The 20811-nt window shown below is 38.0% G+C and overlaps 1 protein-coding gene and 1 pseudogene across 10 annotated transcripts in view; both read right to left on the bottom strand.

The window, feature by feature from the left end:
• LOC606856 (phosphatidylinositol 3,4,5-trisphosphate 3-phosphatase TPTE2) overlaps nt 1-20811 on the bottom strand; it is a 160403-nt gene that overhangs the window by 70865 nt on the left and 68727 nt on the right. For 9 of the 10 annotated variants that reach the window (XM_038573132.1, XM_038573133.1, XM_038573137.1 and 6 more), the window contains 6 exons: nt 16897-16947; nt 15453-15614; nt 14039-14158; nt 12043-12142; nt 11839-11902; nt 11018-11082 (listed from right to left, as the gene is read on the bottom strand). In XM_038573132.1, the coding sequence (XP_038429060.1) occupies nt 11018-11082; nt 11839-11902; nt 12043-12142; nt 14039-14158; nt 15453-15614; nt 16897-16947 (562 nt within the window). The remainder of the gene's footprint in view (nt 1-11017; nt 11083-11838; nt 11903-12042; nt 12143-14038; nt 14159-15452; nt 15615-16896; nt 16948-20811) is intronic. The other variant, XM_038573139.1, reaches the window with a different exon arrangement.
• LOC102153262 lies at nt 8909-9861 on the bottom strand (annotated as a pseudogene).

Here is a 20811-nt window from a genome sequence, read left to right as displayed (position 1 = left end):
CAAAGACTGTAACAGGAGACAAAGAAGGACACTCTATAATCATAAATGGAACAATTCAACAAGAAGATTTAACAATTGTAAATATTTATGCACCCAACATGGAAGCAGCTAAATACATAAAACATCTAATAACAAACATAAAGGAAGTAATTGATAGTATACAATAATAGCAAGGGACTTTACCCTCCTTACATCAATGGACTGATCATCCAAACAGAATATCATTAAGGAAACAATGGCTTTGGGTAACACATGGAACCATGTGGAATTAACAGATGTATTCAGAATATTCCATCCTGAAACAGCAGAACACACATTCTTTTCAAGTGCACATCGAACATTTCAGAAGAGAGCATATATTAGGCTAAAAAGAAGTCTCAACAAATTCACAAAGTCCAAGTCATACCATACATCTTTTCTGACTATAACACTATGAAACTAGAAATCAAAAACAAGAAGAAATCTGGAAAGATCACAAATACATGGAGGTTGGATAACACACTACTAAACAGTGAATGAATGAATTAATCAAGAAATCAAAGAGGAAATTCAAAGATACATGGAGCAGAATAAAAATGAAACACAATAGTCCAAAATCTTTGGGATGCAGCAAAAGCTATACTAAGAGGGAAGTTTATAGCAATACAAGCCCATCTCAAGTAGAAAAGTCTCAAATACACAACCTAAACTTATACCTAAAGGTATAAAATAAATAAAAGATTAGAGCAGAAATAAATGAAATAGAAACTAAAATACAATAGAGTAGATCAATGAAACCAGGAGCTGGTTCTTTAAAAAGATGAACAAAATTGATAAGCCTTTAGCCAGACTCATCAAAAAAAGGGAGGGGGCTTAAACAACATTAGAAATAAAAAGGAGAAATAACAGCTGACACTATAGAAATACAAAGGATTATGAGAGAATATTATGAAAAATTATATGCCAACAAGTTTGACGATGTAAAAGAAATGGATAAGTTTGTAGAACTCTATAATATATAACCTCTCCAAATGAATCAGGAAGATAGAAAATTTGAACAGACCAATTATAAGCAATGAAATTGAATCAGTAATCAAAAAACTCCTAACAAAAGTCCAGGACCAGATGGCTTCACAGATAGATTCTACCAAACATTTTAAAAAGAGTTAATTCTTTTCAAACTATTCCAAAAAATAGAAGAAAAGGAAAACTTCTATGAAGCCAACATTACCATGATACTCAAATCAGATAAAGATACTACAAAAAAGAGGAGAACTATTGGTCAATAGCCCTGATGAAAAATAGATGCAAAAATCTTCAAGAAAATATAAGCAAGCTGAATCCAACAATACATTAAAAAAACCATTCCCCATGATCAAGTGGAATTTGTTCTCAGGATGCAATGGTGATATAATTTTTGCAAATCAATGTGATACATCACATCAGCAAGAGAAAGGATAAAAACTCACAATACAGTAGGTTTAGAGATAACATACTTCAATATAATAAAGTCTATACGTGAGAAACTCATAGCTAATATCATATTCAAAGGTGGAAGACTGGGAGATTTTATGAATGAAGAGACTTCTGAGGAAAACAATCAAATGGATGAACTTCATATGTCTCAAGCTGAGAAAGATTTATATTCTGAAGGAAATAAAAAATACAGGCCTTGGAAGCAGCAATTCTAACTACCAGGAGACAAAAGAATGAGTAGGATCCAATACCAATAGAACTGGGGACATTCTCAGAATCATCTAGAGAAGAAGATGACAATGCTACAGAAATATTAGATGCAGTCCTCCTTTCATATACAGTCCTACTTTAACACTGTATGAATTTTTAATATAATAAAGTAGATAATATTAGTTACACAAGATAAGCAGATTGTAAAATAAAGTACTTTACAGGATGAATTATAAAAGAGTTGTTCATATACAACTGTGAATTATCAGCTGTTCTGGGTTTTCTTAGTACTGATTTTTGGGGGAGAGGCAGGGGGCCTCTCATTAAGTTAGTGGTTTATGTATATAGATTTTTTCAAAATTTAGAATTAGAGTTTTATTTTATTTATTAAAAAGGTTTTATTTATTTGAGAGAGAGAGGCTGTGTATATGAGTGGTGGGATAGGCAGAGGGAGAAGGAGAGAATCCTCAAGCAGGCTCCTCACTGAGGCCAGAGTCTGACCCAGGACTCAATCCCAGGACCCTGAGATCATGACCTGAGCCAAAACCAACAGTCAGGTGCTTAACTGACTCAGCCACCCAGGTGCCCCTAGAATTAGATTTCTTTTTTTTAGAATTAGAATTTTTAAATAGAGGTATCAATTACTATTTTTAAACCTTTGGAGAGTATTACATTTCCTTTATATATATGCCAGATAGCTTTTTGTCTTGTCTTTTTCTGAAAGCTCTAGTAGTTTTCATATTTTGGTCCAACATTTTACCATATGAATTATATGGTTTCAGGTTAGTTATATATTACTTATAACTATACATTACATATATGGCTCTCTTACATAAACAGGAAGATAGAAAAATTTTCCCTTAGAATAATATATGTATGTATTATATGTAATCTAATATAGTATATACCATATAATATATAACATACATAATATAGCATGCAATATAATACATATTGTGTAACATAATATATAACATATATAACATGTTATAGGATTATAGAAACTATTATATGTAATACACACTCAATTATATTATATATAATTATATATGTTATCTAATTTATAATTTATAAATATAATTTATAGAATTCATAATTTATATATAATTACATAACAAACTAAAAATATATACTTTTATATATGCAGCCCGGGTGGCTCAGCGGTTTAGCGCCGCCTTCAGCCCATGGTGTGAGAGACCCGGGACCAAGTCCCACATCAGACTCCCTGCATGGAGACTACTTCTAGCTCTGCCTGTGCTCTGCCTCTCTCTCTCTCTGTGTCTGAGAATAAATAAATAAAATGAATAATAATAAATAAATAAATAAATAAATAAATAAATTTATTCGTGAATAATAAAATCTTAAATAAATAAATAAATAAAAATACTAATGAATAAATAAAATCTTTAAAAAATATATATACTTATATGTTAGATATAATATGTTACATATTGTATATATTATACAAATTTGATTATATTCACATATTGATATATACATGTTACATTTATATATTATATAACATGTACTATATTATATATATTTATATAACATATTATATTATATATATGTGCTGCCAAAGTGAGCATTATATACCATATTATATATAAATATACGTGTATTATTCTAAGAGGAAAGGTTTTATTTTTCTGTTTCTATAAAAGATGAATTTGTATTATATATTCTATAAATAAATGTATATTTACATGTAATATATAACATACACTAAATGTATGTAACTGTATAATTTATATATGTAATTATATATTATATATTGTGTAGTGTAATATATATTATATGTAAATACACATATTATTCTAAGGGGAAAATGTTATATTTTTGTGTTTCTATAAGAGATGTGTATATATACAAATATATTTGCAATATGTATCTATAAATAGAATAAAATATAATATTTAATATTATTTGTAATTTTATATTATATAAAATTATGTACTATGCTACTGCATAGTATATATTTAAATATGTACTATTCTAAGAGGCAAATGTTATTCTAATATATTAATATCAATTTATTATATAATATGTATAACTATTATCTAATATCTAATATCTATTATATTATTATATATTATTGTATAAATATTATTCCAAGGGGGGAAATGCTTTATTTTTCTGTTTGTATAAGAGATGAATACAGTGGATACTTTTTTTCTATTGATAATGCTGGAGTTCATCTTTCTCCAGGCAGTTTCTTTCTGAGTATATATATTCCTTGACTTATGATGGGGTTAGGTCCCAACAAACCCATTTCAGGTTGAATATATTATGAGTCAAAAATACATTTAATACATCTAACCTATCCAACATCATAGGTTAGCGTAGCCTTCTTAAATATGCTCAAAACACATTAGTCTACAGTTGGACAAGATCATCTAATATGAAACCTATTTTGCAATAAAGTATTGAATGTCTCATGTAATGTACTGAATACTGTACTGAATGGGAAAAACAAGAGTGGCTATAGAGGCACACAGTGGTTGTCAGGGTATGTAACTGTTCAACCTTATGATCATGTGGCTGACTGGGAATTGCAGCTGTTGAGACTATCACACCACAGATCACTAGCTTGAGAAAGGATCAAATTCAAACTTCAGAGTATGAGGTCTCCTGAATATTTATCACCTTCACACCATTGTATCACCTTCACATCACTGAGCCTTTTTATTTTTATTTTATTTTATTTATTTTATTTTATTTTTATTTTATTTTTATTTTAAATTCAAGTTGGTTAACACATATGTAATATTGGTTTCAGGAGTAGAATTTAGTGATTATTGTTTACATATAACACCCAGTGCTCATCCCAACAAGTGCCCTCCTTAATATCCATTACCCATTTAGCTCACCCCCTACCCATCTCCCCTCCAGCAATCCTCAGTTTGTTCTTTTAACTATAGAGTCTTTTATGGTTTGCCTCCCTGTTTTTTTTAATTTTTTAAAAATTTTTATTTATTTATGATAGTCACAGAGAGAGAGAGAGAGAGAGGCAGAGACACAGGCAGAGGGAGAAGCAGGCTCCATGCACCGGGAGCCCGACGTGGGATTCGATCCCGGGTCTCCAGGATCGCGCCCTGGGCCAAAAGCAGGCGCCAAACCGCTGCGCCACCCAGGGATCCCCTCCTCTCTGTTTTTATACTATTTTTCCTTCCCTTCCCTTCCCCTATGTTCACATATAACATATATGTTTCTTAAATTCACATTAGAGATAATGGTTTTTATGGTTGTAAACAATTGCCTGCAAAATCATATTTGTCTTCTCTGACTTCTTTCTTTCTTCCTTTTTTTAAAAAAAAAGATTTTATTTATTCATTCATGAGAGACACACAGAGAGAGAGGGAGAGAGAGAGAGAGAGAGAGAGAGAGAGGCAGAGACACAGGCAGAGGGCAAAGCAGGCTCCATGCAGGGGTCTCCAGGATCATGCCCTGGGCTGAAGGCAGGCACTAAACCACTGAGCCACCCAGGGATCGCCTCTCTGACTTATTTCACTTAGCATAATACACTCTAGTTCCATTCACATTGCTGTAAATCTGGCCAAGATGTCATTATTTTGATGGCTTAGTAATATTCCATTACATACATACATATATATATATATAAATATAAAATTCCATTGTAATATTGTAATTATTGTAATTGTAATATTCACCGATGGTATATATATATATATATATATATATATATATATATATATATATCTCACCTTCTTTATCCATTCAGCAAGGGACAATAGCCAAATTATGGAAAGAATCCAAAAGCTGAACCTTTTAAAATCAGAGCCTGTCTATAATTCAAAATCTGCTCCTTGTGAAATCTTGGAAACTAAGTTGAAATATCAGGTTAAGCACATTCCAAGAAATCTGTTCAAACTAAAATTCTTCTGTCTACTGTTGTGGTGCTTGAGAAAAAGACTTCATGATTTATGAGAAAATGTGTTTTATCTTGGAAATTATGTTCAAACATTAGCTTACTGTTTTGCAGAATGAATACTTATTAAGCAGACATGAGACCATCTCAGAAGAACTGGGCAGGTTCACTGGTCTTCTGCTTGCTTTTCTAAACATTTGTGAATCTCATATGTTTCTAACATATTCTAGAGTATGCAAAGGTCAAAAGGATGAAATATACCATTGTACTGGAAGAATTAATGGTCATTTTAGTGATATACTTAAACTAAATGACTAAGGTTTAGGGGTGCATAGAAACCACCATAATTTGTATAACATTTTGAAGTGCACTAAATATTTTTAACGTGATTCTTCAACAGCCAGTATTCTTTTTTTATCAACATAAAACATAATGATTACTCAAAATGCATTATTTTTAATTCACATATTTAAAGGTATTTGTACAACTTCCTTGTCAAAATTACTGGCTGCCAAATTTATACCTATTTCTTCAGCTATATCTTTTGATTTTTAAAAATTGCTGTAGGGTAGATGTTTAGAATGTAACACTTTTGCTGTCTTTGTGAAGTGGTGTATAATTGTATCACTTCTGTATATAAACTGAATGCTTGGGCTTTTTTTAATATAAAGATTTTATTTATTTATTTAAGAGCGAGAATGAGAGCAAGAGCACACAAGCACGAATGAGGTAGGGGCAGAGGGAGAGGGAGAAGCAGACTTCCCGATGATGAGGGACACCCCCCCAGCCCTCAGATTATGACCTGAACTAAAGGCAGCTGCTTAGCCGACTGAGCCACCCAGGTGCACCTGAATGTTTGGGCCTTTTTTTTTTTTTTTTTTTTAAGATTTTATTTATTTATTTGCCAGAGAAAGAGGGAGAGAGCACAAACAGGGGAAGCAACAGAGAGAGAGGGAGAAGCAGGCTCCCCACTGAGCAGGGAGCATGATGTGGGGCTCAATCCCAGGACCCTGGGAAGGCAGACACTTAACCAACTGAGCCACCTAGGTGCCCCTGAATACTTGGCTTTTAATACAGGATTTTAGAAAGCAGTGAATATTAATGTTATAATGAATAAATATAAGTAATATGTAAATGTTGTAAGAACTGTACAACAATATTGAATGAACCTCAGATTTTAGGCATATAAAGCCAGCCAAAAAAAGATGTATTATATGATTCCACTTATGTGAAATTCAAGAAAAGGTAAAATGAATCTGTGGTAAAAGATGTTAGAATAATAATTACTTCCAGTGTGTTGGGATATTGACTGAAAAAGAACAAGAAATGTTCTACATATTGATAGGGGTGTTGGTTACATGCATATACACCTATATATAATTTTATCAAGATCCACTTAAGTGCAATTTATAGTATTTGTTATGTCTTAACAAAAGCATAATTATATATGCATGTTTATATGTAGACTTAGGTGTATATATATATGTGTGTGTATACATCTGTATATAAGATATAATTACATCATATAACAGATACTACAAATTGCACTAATATGTACCAATACACATATGCAAACTTTTTTTATTTTTTTTTAAAGATTTATTTATTTATGATAGACAGAGAGAGAGAGAGAGGCAGAGACACAGGCAGAGGGAGAAGCAGGCTCCATGCAGGGAGCCTGACGTGGGACTCGATCCCGGGACTCCAGGATCGCGCCCTGGGCCAAAGGTAGGCGCTAAACCGCTGAGCCACCCAGGGATCCCTGAAAACTTTTTAAATAATGGCTTTTAACTGGAATTTCAAACTAAACAGCATTTTATGTTTGAATTAAATAATTATGGTGAAAAAATTTAGATTTAGCCATCTGGACCTAGTTTAGATGACCGAAATTTTGTTGGTAACATCCAAGTGTCATAGTCAGGAGCCAGTGGAATATATGCTTTCTTCTCTCCATGAAGCCTGATCAGGGCATTGACTTTGGCCACATCAATGTTACAGAGCTTCTTCACAGCCTGTTTGATCTGGTGCTTGTTGGCTTTTTTTTTTTTTTTTTTTTTTTAATTATTTATTTATTCATGAGAGACAAAGAGAGGCAGAGACACAGGCAGAGGGAGAAGCAGGCTCCATGCGGAGAGCCTGACACGGGACTCAATCCCAGATCTCCGGGATCACGCCCTGGACTGAAGGTGGCGCCAAAGAGCTGAGCCACCCGGGCTGACTATGGTGTTTGTTGGCTTTGACATCCACAATGAACACAAATATGTTGATGTCTTCTATTTTCTTCATGGCTGACTCAGTCAGTAGTCAGGGGGAACCTGATGGCACAGTGGTCGAGCTTGTTTCTCCTGGGGGCACTCTTTTGAGGATATTTGGGCTGTCTTCAGAGATGTAGTGTCTTGGGCTGTCAGAATGTAGGTGATCTGTGGGTCTTCTTTCTTTGGTGACTGCGGACATCTTTCAGCACCACGTTTTTGACCTTCAAAGCCTTTGCCTTGGTTTTGGGAGGGTAAGCGGCTTCCTTCTTTGTCTGGTGCCATCCTCATTAGAGGATGAAATAATTTCATCCACAAACTCTAAAGCAGTATGCCTCCACTATAACTCCACCTAAGAAAACTTATTTTATTTTATTATTTTATTTTATTTTATTTATTTATTTTTTCCTAAAAAGAGGTTTTTATTGCCTTTGGTCCAGTCACATTTCACATGATCTCTTGGTTCCAGGGCTGCTGGATGGGGGCCAGTCCTTGGGGAGGACCTCCACTGGGGGTCCCTGTGCAGTACTTGGCAGAGGAATGAGGACAAGTAGGGGGTTGGGGGTGGGGCGGAGGGGGACCCCCGGTGGCTTTGCCTCAACCACTCTGAACTCTGTCATTCTGCCCGGGGCCTCAGTTTCCCCACCAGCCATTGGGGGGAGTGCTAAAGAAATCCGGTCCCTCACAAGCCCTCAAGTGATTCAGGCCATGGCCCGGCCCTCCCCTTCCTTCCACCCCCACCCCTACCACTGCCCTGCAAAAGAACATCATTTTTCTTTCATTAAAACTGCCTGAAACTTCTGTGGGTACAGAAACCACAAACTGATCAGAGAAAAGGGAAGAGAAGGAGAAGCAACCGGAAACCATTCAGGGCTGGTCCCAGCCTGCGGGTGTCTCCCCCCCCGCCCCCCCCCCCAGCTCAGCCCCAAGCCTGCTGGCAGATCTGCGGCGGGAACCTTGGCAGGCAGACCCCCGCGTGCCCCCGTACCCCTGACCCACAGGCCTTGGGCGGGCAGCGCGCAGACAAGGAGAAAATCAAGATGAAAAATAGAAGAACCCCGACACCGCCCAGACTGACGTGGGGAGGCCCCCGCAGGGCGCCTCAGTAGTCGGCCTCCTCCTGCGGGTAGGGGGTGCGCTCCGGGGCTTCCCCGGGTCTGGGCCGCCGCCCGCAGCCCCTGCAGCCCCATCCGCCCCCCGGCCCTGCGGGCAGTACTTGGGGTCGTAGATCTGCCGGCCCAAGCCGAAGACCTGGCCACTCTGGTTGGCGCCCGAGTGTAGCCCATCTGCAGGGACATGGAGGAGTTGTCGCACTTGGTGCTTGGTGTCCTAGATGTGCCGCCGGGTCCCGGGAGCTGTCGTGCCCACCTGGCTGGCACACTTGTTTGTGCCCATCTGGAGGCTGATGGTTGAGTGGTCCCTGGGGGGCAGGATATGGTTCTTGGGGTCGTACAGATGCCTTCGGGTGCCGTAGGCCGTCATGCCCGACTGGCTGGCACATTTGTTGGTGCCGATCTGGAGCCCGACGACGCACTGGCCCGCTTCATGGTGGCGTCGTTGAAGTTGCTCCTGCTTCTCCGAGTATTTGACCCCAATGTCCACGCCACTCTGCAGCCCCTGCGTCTTGGCCTTCCCCGCCAGGGTGAGAAGAGACACCTGCACCTGGGTCATGTTCCCGCTCTCAAACAGGTCGTTGGCCTCGAACAGGTCCACGGGGTTCATGCCGTAGCTGACCATGGCCTTGATGAAGGTGGACAGGTTTTCCAGCTGGTGCCAGTTCTGCAGGGAGCGGTTGATCTTGAGGACGGAGCCTGGCTGCAGCTTGCTCATGAGTGTGCACAAGAAGACTCCGTCTTTCAGACCTTTCTGGAAGTCGGGCCGGATGGAGAGGCCCATGAGCCCCTCGATCCAGCTGCGGAGCTCCGCCTCCTTCTGGGGGTCATACTTGGACAGCAGCCGGTTCTTGACCTCGGCGGACAGCCGATACCAGGGCCCCTTATTGAACTGCATGGAGCTCACGGCCGGCGGGACCGGACGGGACGGGTGGCCGGCGGGACGGAGGGGCGGCGGAGGAGAACATATATTTTAGGATATCTTATGTATGTATGTATGTATGTATGTATGTATGTATGTATTTATTTATTTACTTATTTATTTATTTATTTATTTATGATAGTCACACAGAGAGAGAGAGGGAGGCAGAAACACAGGCAGAGGGAGAAGCAGGCTCCATGCACCGGGAGCCCGACGTGGGATTCGATCCCAGGACTCCATCGCGCCCTGGGCCAAACAAAGGCAGGCGCTAAACCGCTGCGCCACCCAGGGATCCCGAACACATATTTTAAATAAGAATTCTCATCTTTCTCTCCTATGCTAGACTATAAAAATGTCCATAATTTGTTGCAATTCTTGCCATCAAGAGATGCAGTCTGTTCTGCTCCTTGAATCTGGACTGAATTGTAATTTGCTTTGTATCACAGAATGAGGTAGAAGCCACATTATACTAGGTTTGAACCTGCTCCTTTAGGGGCTATGCATTTTTTTGCTTGCTGCTTATGGGATCTCTGACACCACCACCCTAGGAACAAGCCTGAATTAGTCTGCTGGAGTGTGAGACATCACATGGAACCATCCAACCATTTAATTTTTTAATTTTTTAAGATTTTATTTATTGTTTGCTTATTTAGAGAGAGCACACACATGCAAGTGAGCAGGAGGAGGGGCAAAAGAAAAAAGAGAAAAACCTCCAGCTGGCTCTGTGCTGAGTGTATGAAATCCAACACAGGTCTCGATCTCATGACCCCGAGATCATGACCTGAACTGAAACCAAGAGTCAATGCTCAACTGACTAAGCCACTTCCCAGGGGCCCCTCGGACTGTGCCATTTTAGAATAGCTGATCCTCAGATGCCAACCAAGGAGCTGCCCACAGATGTATACATTGATCCAGATTGTCAAACCTGTCCCTGACCAGCAGAACCACCCACTTAAGCCCAACCCAAATTCACAAACCACACTATCATGAACTAAGAAAATGGTTTGTGCTATAAGTCACTAGGTTTTTTGGTGGTTCATTACATAGCAACTGCTATCAATCCATTATAATTCTTTACCTGAGAGAGTAAACTTGAAACACTGTGGGCTAATATTAAACTTATGACTCCACAGCCTATGTTTACCGAGAATTATGAGTATTTGTTAAATACCCTTACCTTAATGGGATTCCTATAGAAAGACTCCTTTCCAGAAGATGGGAATGACATGGCAATAATACGCTCTGGAAGTCAAAATAGTCACTATTATGAATGTCATTATAAATGTGAAACAATATATGAGGACTTATATATAATTAGACTCCTTTTTCATAGAAAAGGACTTTCTGGATTGAGAATGATAGGGAAAAAAGCTACCTCTCAGGATAATGAAGATAACATATTAAATTATCCAATATAATGACCATTAAACTTACATAATGTTCCTAAGAATCAAATGATTCCAACCATAAGGGACAGATTTGTGTTGACTGGTCATGAGAATTTATTTCCTATTTAAATACCAAAGAAAATAAATAAATAAGTGCATACATACATACATACATACCAAACAAAAATGAGAGATCTGAGCTCCAGCAATGGAGAGAACTCCCAGGGTGCCTTTCAGTGCTCCTGACTCAGAAAACTGAGACCTCTTATTCTTTAGGGTTTTAGAAAGAGAACAGGTCTGTCTGAAATCCTTGTGACCCAGGAAAACTTCTAGAACTCAAATTCTAAACCAAACAAAGGGAGCCAACTGGAAATCCATTCAATTTCCTGTATGGTATCAGGTAGTCCTGATTTAAGAGGGCAATGCAGATTTTCCATTGTCAGGGGTAAACTACAAATATATTGTGCTACCATAGAGGCTCATGTCTTCATGGACAAAGAATGCTTTGAAAGAATATGACTTAGAAAAAGGAAGAACAAAATGAACATTATTCACACACCAGAAAGATCTGAAGTTAATATAAGTAAATCAACAGTTAAACTTTACAAACCAGTAACATAAGTGAGGTCTAAGTCAAATCCATCCTTTTTGTATCGCCGTTTGTTTCCTGAAACCTGAGAGTTTAAAACAATCGTTAATTTGTAGCACAAAAATCCACATAAAAATAAAGACTATAATATAGCTATCTATAACCCTTGTCAGTATTTCCTGAAACAAATCTTTCCTGAATCATAAACATGTTTTGTCTGCTTACCATTCTTCTGGTCAGCATTTCAAGATGTCTCTTTTGATGAGCCAGATGAAAAACTCTTATCAGAATGATAAGTCGTAGAGGTCGAAATAAAATTGTCAATCTAATAGCAAAAAGATTAATCTTTGCTTTAGAGACAGGATTTTGCCAACGTGGATCAAGTCTAGAGATGTAGTTCTTTTTTTATTTTTTTTATTTTTTTTTTATTATTTATTTATGATAGGCACACAGTGAGAGAGAGAGGCAGAGACACAGGCAGAGGGAGAAGCAGGCTCCATGCACCGGGAGCCCGACGTGGGATTCGATCCTGGGTCTCCAGGATTGCGCCCTGGGCCAAAGGCAGGCGCTAAACCGCTGCGCCACCCAGGGATCCCTAGAGATGTAGTTCTTAACCAGGGGTGATTCTGCACACACACACACACACACACATGCACACACACAAACCCTCACTAAGCCTCCTATCCACCCACTTACAGGATACTTGGCAATGTCTGGGATATTTTTGGTTGTCACATTGTGTATGAGGGTGTGCTACTTGTATCTAGTGGGTAGAAGCCAGGAATGCTGCTAAACACCAATCAATGCACAGGACAATCCTTCTAACAAACTATCTGGTCCAAAGTGTTAATAGTGCTGAGGTTGAGAAACTCTGGTAGAGAGAAATAGTTATATGAATTTGTGGCTTACACTTCTGTGATTCAAGATGAGCATTTTTCAATCATTTTCCCAATAAAAGGTTCATTTCCCATCAAAAGATTTTCCCATGAGAAGGGCTCTTGTTCACTTTTGTTATTCCCATCAGTAACAGAGGCTCACTATACCTGCTAAAATATATCAGGCAGGCAGCAGATTGAGATACTTCCCAAGTGTGCTAGCTGGTGTCTCTCTTCCCATCAGTACAAAAAACAAAAACAAAAACATGATGGCAGAGAATTGGCAGCAGAGAATTGGCAATTTGGATATATGCTTTTCTAACTTGAGTGTACATATGATTCAGTAGGTCTGAAGTGGGGCCTGAGGTGTTTTTCTTCTTGCATTTCTAGTAAGTTCTTAGGTGATACTGAGGCTGTCAGCCTGAGGACCATACTAGATCCAGTTATTTTAAAACAACTGCAAGCCTGTCATATAATATCAATTTTTTTGGGACCTGAATTTAAGTCCTGAGCTGCTGGAGTACAGGAAGAAGCAAGCTGTTGGACTAATGAGTGAGCTGCCTAACATCTGTATCCCAATATACACTTGCTCCTTTTCTTCCATTGCCACAGTAGCAAGAGGAAGAACAGGGGTGAGGGGTCCTGGGGGGAGGGAGCCATCAGTCTCTCATACACATTTTAGTTTCCTGATACCTAAACAGTTCTAACTTTGCCTCAGCTTTCCTCATTTTAGCCATACTGCAGAATTCCACCTCCATGATGTTACCTATGTTACCTTGTTTCCTGGTTCCATTTGCTCTTTCTTAGAGCATGGGTTGACTTGGTAATTACTTTGGGATGCTTCTCATAGCAGTACAAAATAGCTTTACATGTTTTTAAAAAATGAATCAAACTTACTCTTCTACTTGTACTTGAAGAATATTTGAGTCACTCAAATTTTTAATATGCTCAAACTAACTGATTTATCCTCTTGATTACAGGAAAAAACCATGTGTCAGGAACTTATGATTGAAGCTCAGTGGGAATTCAGTGGGAATTTCAAAAAGTTGAGAAGTTAAAGTGAGCACAATAGGCAAAGTCCCAAGTTTCTTCCTTAGGGGCTCCATGTTCTTTAGTCAGCTAAAGGTACTGAATCTATACACCCTTTACTCTTCCTTAAATAAAACCATTTTTTTGTTTCCAAATACTTAAATTTACCAAAATATTTCCTTTTTGGCAGCTTATTTGGCACAGAATCAGCACATTCAGACTTAGAAAGTTTATAAAAAAATAAAACTACAGAAGAGACCCTCCCCAGAAATAGAAAAAAATCAAAACTTTAAGAGAAATGAACATATGTTTCTTACCTGGGAATAGTTTTAAGAAACTTAAAGTCATAAAACATATAAATTATATCAATCAGTAGAGTCACTACAATAATGACAGCATCTAAGTAGTTAAGTATATCAGAAAAATATCGTTGAATCCTGTAGTATAAAACAACAAAAAATAGTAGTTTATGCTCTCCCAAAGAAGAGATAGGAATATTTTAAGAAATTATTTGACTCATCCTATTAAGAATTCTACTTTAATGGATTCTTTAAAATGCATACAAGACTAGACTAAGGGGGAAAACATCCAAATTCTATCTTATAAAATAAGATACATACATACATTTATACATACAAATGACAAAAGCATCAATATGGCAATTTAAGTATAGTAAAAGATATAACCAAACCACCGAACAAGAGGCAAGCATTCCCTTCACATGTTGGGTGAGAAGGGTGGGCTGTGTGGCAGGACTACTGAACAACAGAAATTAAATGTGTCATAGCCTTAGAGCAACTGGGCTGTGAGGAGTATATAAGAGAAATTTGTGAGAGGGAGACAGGTCTAGTAATTTAGCTTGCAAACTCATCATCTGGCTTTGTGCCTACATAGAATTCCAGGAGGCTTGTGGCCTCTCCCGTGCAAAGCTGAACTTCCATCTGCTTTGCCTTCCTCCCCAACACTGGCTCCTTCAGCCAAGAGCACAGGTGCTCAAGGGAACCCTTCTTCCAATTTTGGGGTAGTCCCTCTCAGACTCTGAGTAACCTGGGTAAAAACTGTCCTTGGCTCCAAAGTATAAGTTCAGCAGGAGTGGAGACGAGTAGCCTTCTGAAAAGCTTTGGATGAAATGAGGTTGGGGAGTTAGTCCCTGACTCCCACAGCTGACATGTTCCAGGGCTTGGCTCACTTCATTCACCTTTTCATAAAGCCAGCAAGCAGAGAAAATTAGCTGCTGCCTCACCACCAAGCTTCATCAATGGAATAAAGATGCCTCAGGTCTTTTGTGTACCTTACCACAAATTTTTATTTTAACTGAGGTAGAAGGTTTTCATGATCTATTATCTAGTATTTGATATACTGTCAGCTTTTATTTAGATTCAACTCTTCCTGAGATTTAGATTTATACTTCACACACATGTTCCTCTTGATAATGTGCATGCACGCACGTTCATTGCCTGGCCCTACTCTACAAACCCTTTAAACTTTACCTGTTAAAGGATCTACAACACATTGCTACAAACTAGAGTGCCAGTTGCAACAATAATATTAAAGCCTAATCTAGTTGAAATGGGGATTTGGATTACTTTCTTGTTGACTATGCCTCAGAGGAGAATTATTTTGATAAAGAAGGACACATTTATTGGGTTGACTTGATAATTACTTTGGGATGCTTCTCATAGCAGTACAAAAGAGCTTTACATGTTTTTAAAAAAAATGAATCAAACTTACCCTTCTACATATACTCGAAGAAGAACATCGAAGAAAAAAAATAAAGCAATAGCTAAAGAAATTGAACGATATTCCAAAGGAATATGCATTGTTCTCTCAGTGAAAAGTAGATCTGTGATGATGAGGGATAGATCCACAAAGATCAGCAAAATTCCAAATATTCTGCAACAAAAAAATTGAATAAAAATAAAGTGGTGTGCACTCCTAAAGTTAGACTAAATTAGGCCAATGATATGATACCATGATGTCATTTAGGATTAAATTGTCCACTGGTAGGGAATACTGGGTTGCCTTAGAATCTCAAAAAAAAAATTATTAAGTTTTCACCAATGGAAGCAGTTGTTAGAGAATTAAAATTCCCACACCACCATTTCACATTATCATGCCCTTTTATAAAAGACAGGTCACACTAATACTCCAAGATAGCACAGGCAACCTGAATTAAAATTACACATCTACACTTGTAAACTCTTCTTAAATCCGAGAATTTCTTTAAGGGGCTTCTACCAACTTATAATAAACAAAATCTCATTCATATTGATAATTTTGACAAATTTAGCAATAAAAACCAAGTGAGAACATGACTAACATAAGCTCTTAAAAGACCACTTTGACCAGCAAGATGTTTTATCAGTGATATTTTCAACATGTATATGATTATATATTAATAGATGTATTTAGCACAGTGCTAGGCACATGAAAAGGAATTAAATTCCATAAATATATATATGATTGAACTCTAAAGTACCTCCTAAGCTTTCTTTCATATATTCTAAATAGTCTTCATAAACTAATTACACTACTTGTATAATCTATAAAGATAAATTCATTTGTTTTCAAACTACTTTTTTATAATTGCAATGCAAATTAAAATATAAATTTAAAAGGGAGCAAGTATTTTGTGTGACTCTATATCATAACATGCAATCTTACTGTCATGTGGAGAAGCCTAAATAGAATGATTCCACAATTAAGGAGTACTTCTAGGCAAATAAAGTGTTTAATAAAAACATTTAAAGAATTTTAAAAAGCATGCTTCATTAATTCTACTTTTACAGGTAGGAAAAATATGTTATTATTAGGCTTAGATACCATTTCTTTACAATTCTTTTTTATAGATATATTTTTAAATTTTTTTATTTAAATTCAATTTGCCAACCTATAGTGTAACACCCAGTGCTCATCCATCCATCAAGTGCCCTCAATAGTGCCCATCACCCACTCACCCCATCACCCTACCTCTCATCCCCATTTCTTTACAATTCTTAATTTAAGCTTAAACCAAAATCTCAAGACAAATTATATTACATTAAATGGGACACAAGGGCTATTTACCAATATACTGACAGTGGAAATGTGTTTTCCCCCCTCCCAGATCCTTTATCAATAAAAATATTAAATATTATGTGTAATTACCTCCTTTTTTTAGAGGAGTTTCACATACCTGAACATGAGTGATGATACAAGTGAGTATACCACTCTCTTAATCAAGTTGCTGCAAAAAGAAGTAAAAATTAAATTCCTGAGTTTTCAAGTTTACCACAGATTTCTTCTAATATAGAATATGAATTTAGTCAATAAAACAGGCCTTTATAAATATAGTTTGAAAGAAAGTTCTTCAGAGGCTACACAACAAAATGTTTTTTACTAAGATTTTCACTGTTCAGCTTCATGATTTTTAAAAAAACTTTCATATGTCAAATAAATGCAAATAAAACTCTAAACTGTGTTTAGTAATATTTCCCTCGCCTGTAAAGCACCAATCCCAAGTGTATGGTTTTATTAAAGTTGGGATCATCAACTAAAGCAAGATAACATGGAGACAGAAAGGTATGGTAGAAGAGATCACTGTTCCATTTCTCCTATTAATGAGCTGTGGGATTCTGTGCAAGTCATCAAACCTTGGCCAAATCTGTTTCCATTGCAGTAAAATAAAGGACTTAAGGGATGGTCGGAGAGTAGATGATACTCTTATGATATTCATCTCTTGAAAAAAGACACCCATGACCACAACACGTAATCATTAATGGGAGTCACATTGGGGCTGCAAGTTTACTTTGGAGACAAGGAATCTTAGTAAGATACATTTCAAAGGAGAAACACTGTAGAGACTGTGCTCCTTCCATTAATAGGAGGAGGAGGACCCTGTCTGATGGGGCCTGCAGTTAGCCTTATTTTACCCTATGGCTGGAGACAAGGTAGCCACTGAGGAGCATATTATTGTCCTGTTGAGGCCTGCAACATAGGACCCAGATTCCACCCAAAGTGGCATTAGCGCCAAAGCAGTGCTCATAATCTGCACCCAAGACTGGACTGGAAAATGGAGAAACAGATGCTGAATAGAACTGAGCATTGCCAAAATTGGCTACAGATGAATGCTATTAGGCTAACCCAAAATATAAGAGCTCCCTGCTCTCTCAAATTCTCCCTCCTCCACCTGCATCTACCACCTCAGCCTAGGCTTAGGAAGCTGAGGCTAACATGGACACATGACTGGCCAAAAGAGAGGATTGCCCCGAGGTTGCCATTTTCTTAAAACATTCCCTTCTTGGGGAATGGGGTGACTGGGTGATGGGCACTGAGGGGGACACTTGACAAGATTTGTACTATATGTTGGTAAATCAAACTCCAATAAAAAAATATACAATAAAACAAAAAACAAGAAACCACACCCTTTTGATCTGACACAGACTGGATCTCCATGTAGTGAAGAAATGTTAAAATAAATCTGAACTTGGTTGACAAAGTGCCCATACAGAATCCATGCCTGACAGAATCACGAGGCACAAAGGGGAGGCTTTAACTCTCCTATCCTTTTGAGTGCCTCCCAAAACTACTCCAAGTAAATATATAGCTGAGATTTTTTTTTAAAGAGTGTGCTAAGCATGTGCACCTTCAAACAATGTGGGTGGAATTTGCAGGGAAAGAACTGTGACTCAGTAATTCTATATATAGGAGGACTGTTTGTATTTGAAAAGAACAAACACCCTCCAGCATGCCATGACTCTAAGCATAGCAGTCACATGCCTCTCCTAAAAACAATTACTCAAAGAAGTACCAACTGAACAATGAATCAAAATGAAGAACTCAGGAATAAGGAAGATATCTTATAGAGACAAGGTGTTAAGAAATCATAAAAATTCAGAACTGTCTAAATAACCGTTGATAATGTAGCGTGTGATAATATAAACAAAGGATTCTAAAAACAAGGATAAATAATATGAAATCCTTCACAATAGTATGGCTTTAATATTGCAGGTTTTCAGGTGGCTTCCCGGAAGATGGTGGAGTAGGAGGATCCTATGCTCATGTTGAGCACACCAAGATAACAACCACATCAGTGTAACTAATGCAGAAAATGACCCAAAGACTGGCAGGAGAGATCTTCCACAGTTCATTGTAGAGAGGAGGCTACATTAAAAAGGGTGGGTGGGGGCACCTAGGTTGCTCAGCAGAAAGGTTTCTGTCTTTGGCTCAGGGTATGGTCCTGGTCCAGGGATCAAGTCTTGCATGGGTCTCCCTGTGAGGAGCATGCTTCTCCCTCTGCCTGTGTCTCTACCTCTCTTTCTTTATCTCTCATGAATAAATAAAATCTTTTTTAAAAGTGTAGGTGGGGTGGAGATGTGGTCAGAAATAAAACTCTTGCTGAGACTAACCACAAACAAGAGGGACCCCACAAGCATGGAAGAAGGAGAGGAGTAGACTCTACAGCAGGTACCCCAGACATGAGGGACCTGCAATATAGGAAGACGAGTCCCATTGTATTTGGCTATGAAAACCAGTAGGGCTTAGATTTGGGTTTGTACAGCTAGAAGGGCTTAACTCAGGGCACTTTAAAAATCAGTGGGCTTAGTTCTGGGAGAGTCAGAGGGCAATAGGAAACTGAGTTCCTGCCCTTAAGGAGCCAGAATAACAATCTGACTGAGATAAGCATAGAATCAGCAGTTTGAAAAGTACCTGGGGTATAGTGAATATTTATTTACTAATCTCGGAGTATGTGCTAGAGAGCAGCCTAGATAACCTGGCACTTGTGGGAACTACTTAGAACACTTTACATTTACCTTGCTAATATCGTGTGCCCTACCCTCATGTTCTCTTGTGGGTCTGCCACGTCCAACATGCCCCACTGAGAGGGCCTCCCCTCAAAGGGACAAGTGCCCTGAGAAGAGGGGAAGATAACTACACACACCAGTTCCACTGCAGTCCCAGTAGCTGAACCTTATAACTAACTGGCAGTGCAGAGTGCCCTGTCAATCAATTCATATGCTGCCCAAGTAGATAGACTGGAGGCAGGCATCTGAACTACTGGCCCCATCCACCAACAAAAACCTCCCAAGGGACAGCACAGGGAGAGAGACCAACAGTTTGGGGTCACTGCAGTTCTGGTAGAGGGATTGGGGGCAGGTATCTAGGTAGTCTGCAGGCCCCATCCGCCAATTGAAGACTCTCAAGGTACAATATGGGGGAAGGGTGCCCTGAGTTCAGTGTGATTGCAGCCTCAGCAAAGGGGTTGAGCCAACAAACTTACAATAGATTAGAGACCTAAATGTGAGATTTCAAACCATATAATTCATAGAAGAAGATATAGGCAGTAATTTCTTTGACACCAGCTGTAGCAGCATTTTTCTAAGTATATCTCCTAAGGTGAGGGAAGCAAAAACAAAATAAAATTATTGGGATTATATCAAAGTAAAAAGCTTCTTCACAGTGAAGGAAACAACCAAATGAAAAGACAACCTATTGAGTGTGAGAGGATGTTTGCAAATGACATATTGATAAAGAGTTATCCAAGATATGTAAAGAAATTATACAACTCAACACCAAAACCTCCAAATAATCCAATTTAAAAATGAGCAGAAGACATGAATAGACATTTCTCCAAAGAAGACATACAGATGGCCAACAAACACATGAAAAGATATTCAACATCAACTCACTATTAGGAAAATTCAAATCAAAACCACAATGACATATCTTCTCATGTCTGTCAAAACTGCTAAAATAAAAAAAAAAAAAACAAGAACAACAGGTGTTGGTGAGGAAGGGTGTGGGTGGCAGTACCAACAGGTGTAGTCACTGTGGAAAACAGATGGAAGTTCTTCAAAAAATTAAAAGCAGAATTACATATGATCCAGTAATTCCACAGCTGGGTATGTACTCCAAAAATATGAAAACATGAATCCAAAGGATATATGCACTGCTATGCTTATTGCATTATTTGCAATAGCCAAATTATGAAAGCAGCTCAAATGTCAATTGATAGACAAATGGCTAAAGAAGAGGTGGTATATATGTATACCTGAAATGCAATATTGAATTTTAGAACAAATGTGGGTTACTTACCATGTCTTACAGCAAG

Source organism: Canis lupus, chromosome 25 (genome assembly GCF_011100685.1).
Source record: "Canis lupus familiaris isolate Mischka breed German Shepherd chromosome 25, alternate assembly UU_Cfam_GSD_1.0, whole genome shotgun sequence".
In the NCBI taxonomy this organism is placed as follows: domain Eukaryota; kingdom Metazoa; phylum Chordata; class Mammalia; order Carnivora; family Canidae; genus Canis; species Canis lupus.
The sequence above is the reverse complement of the archived record's forward strand: the minus strand, read 5'-3'. Positions and strand labels throughout refer to the sequence as shown.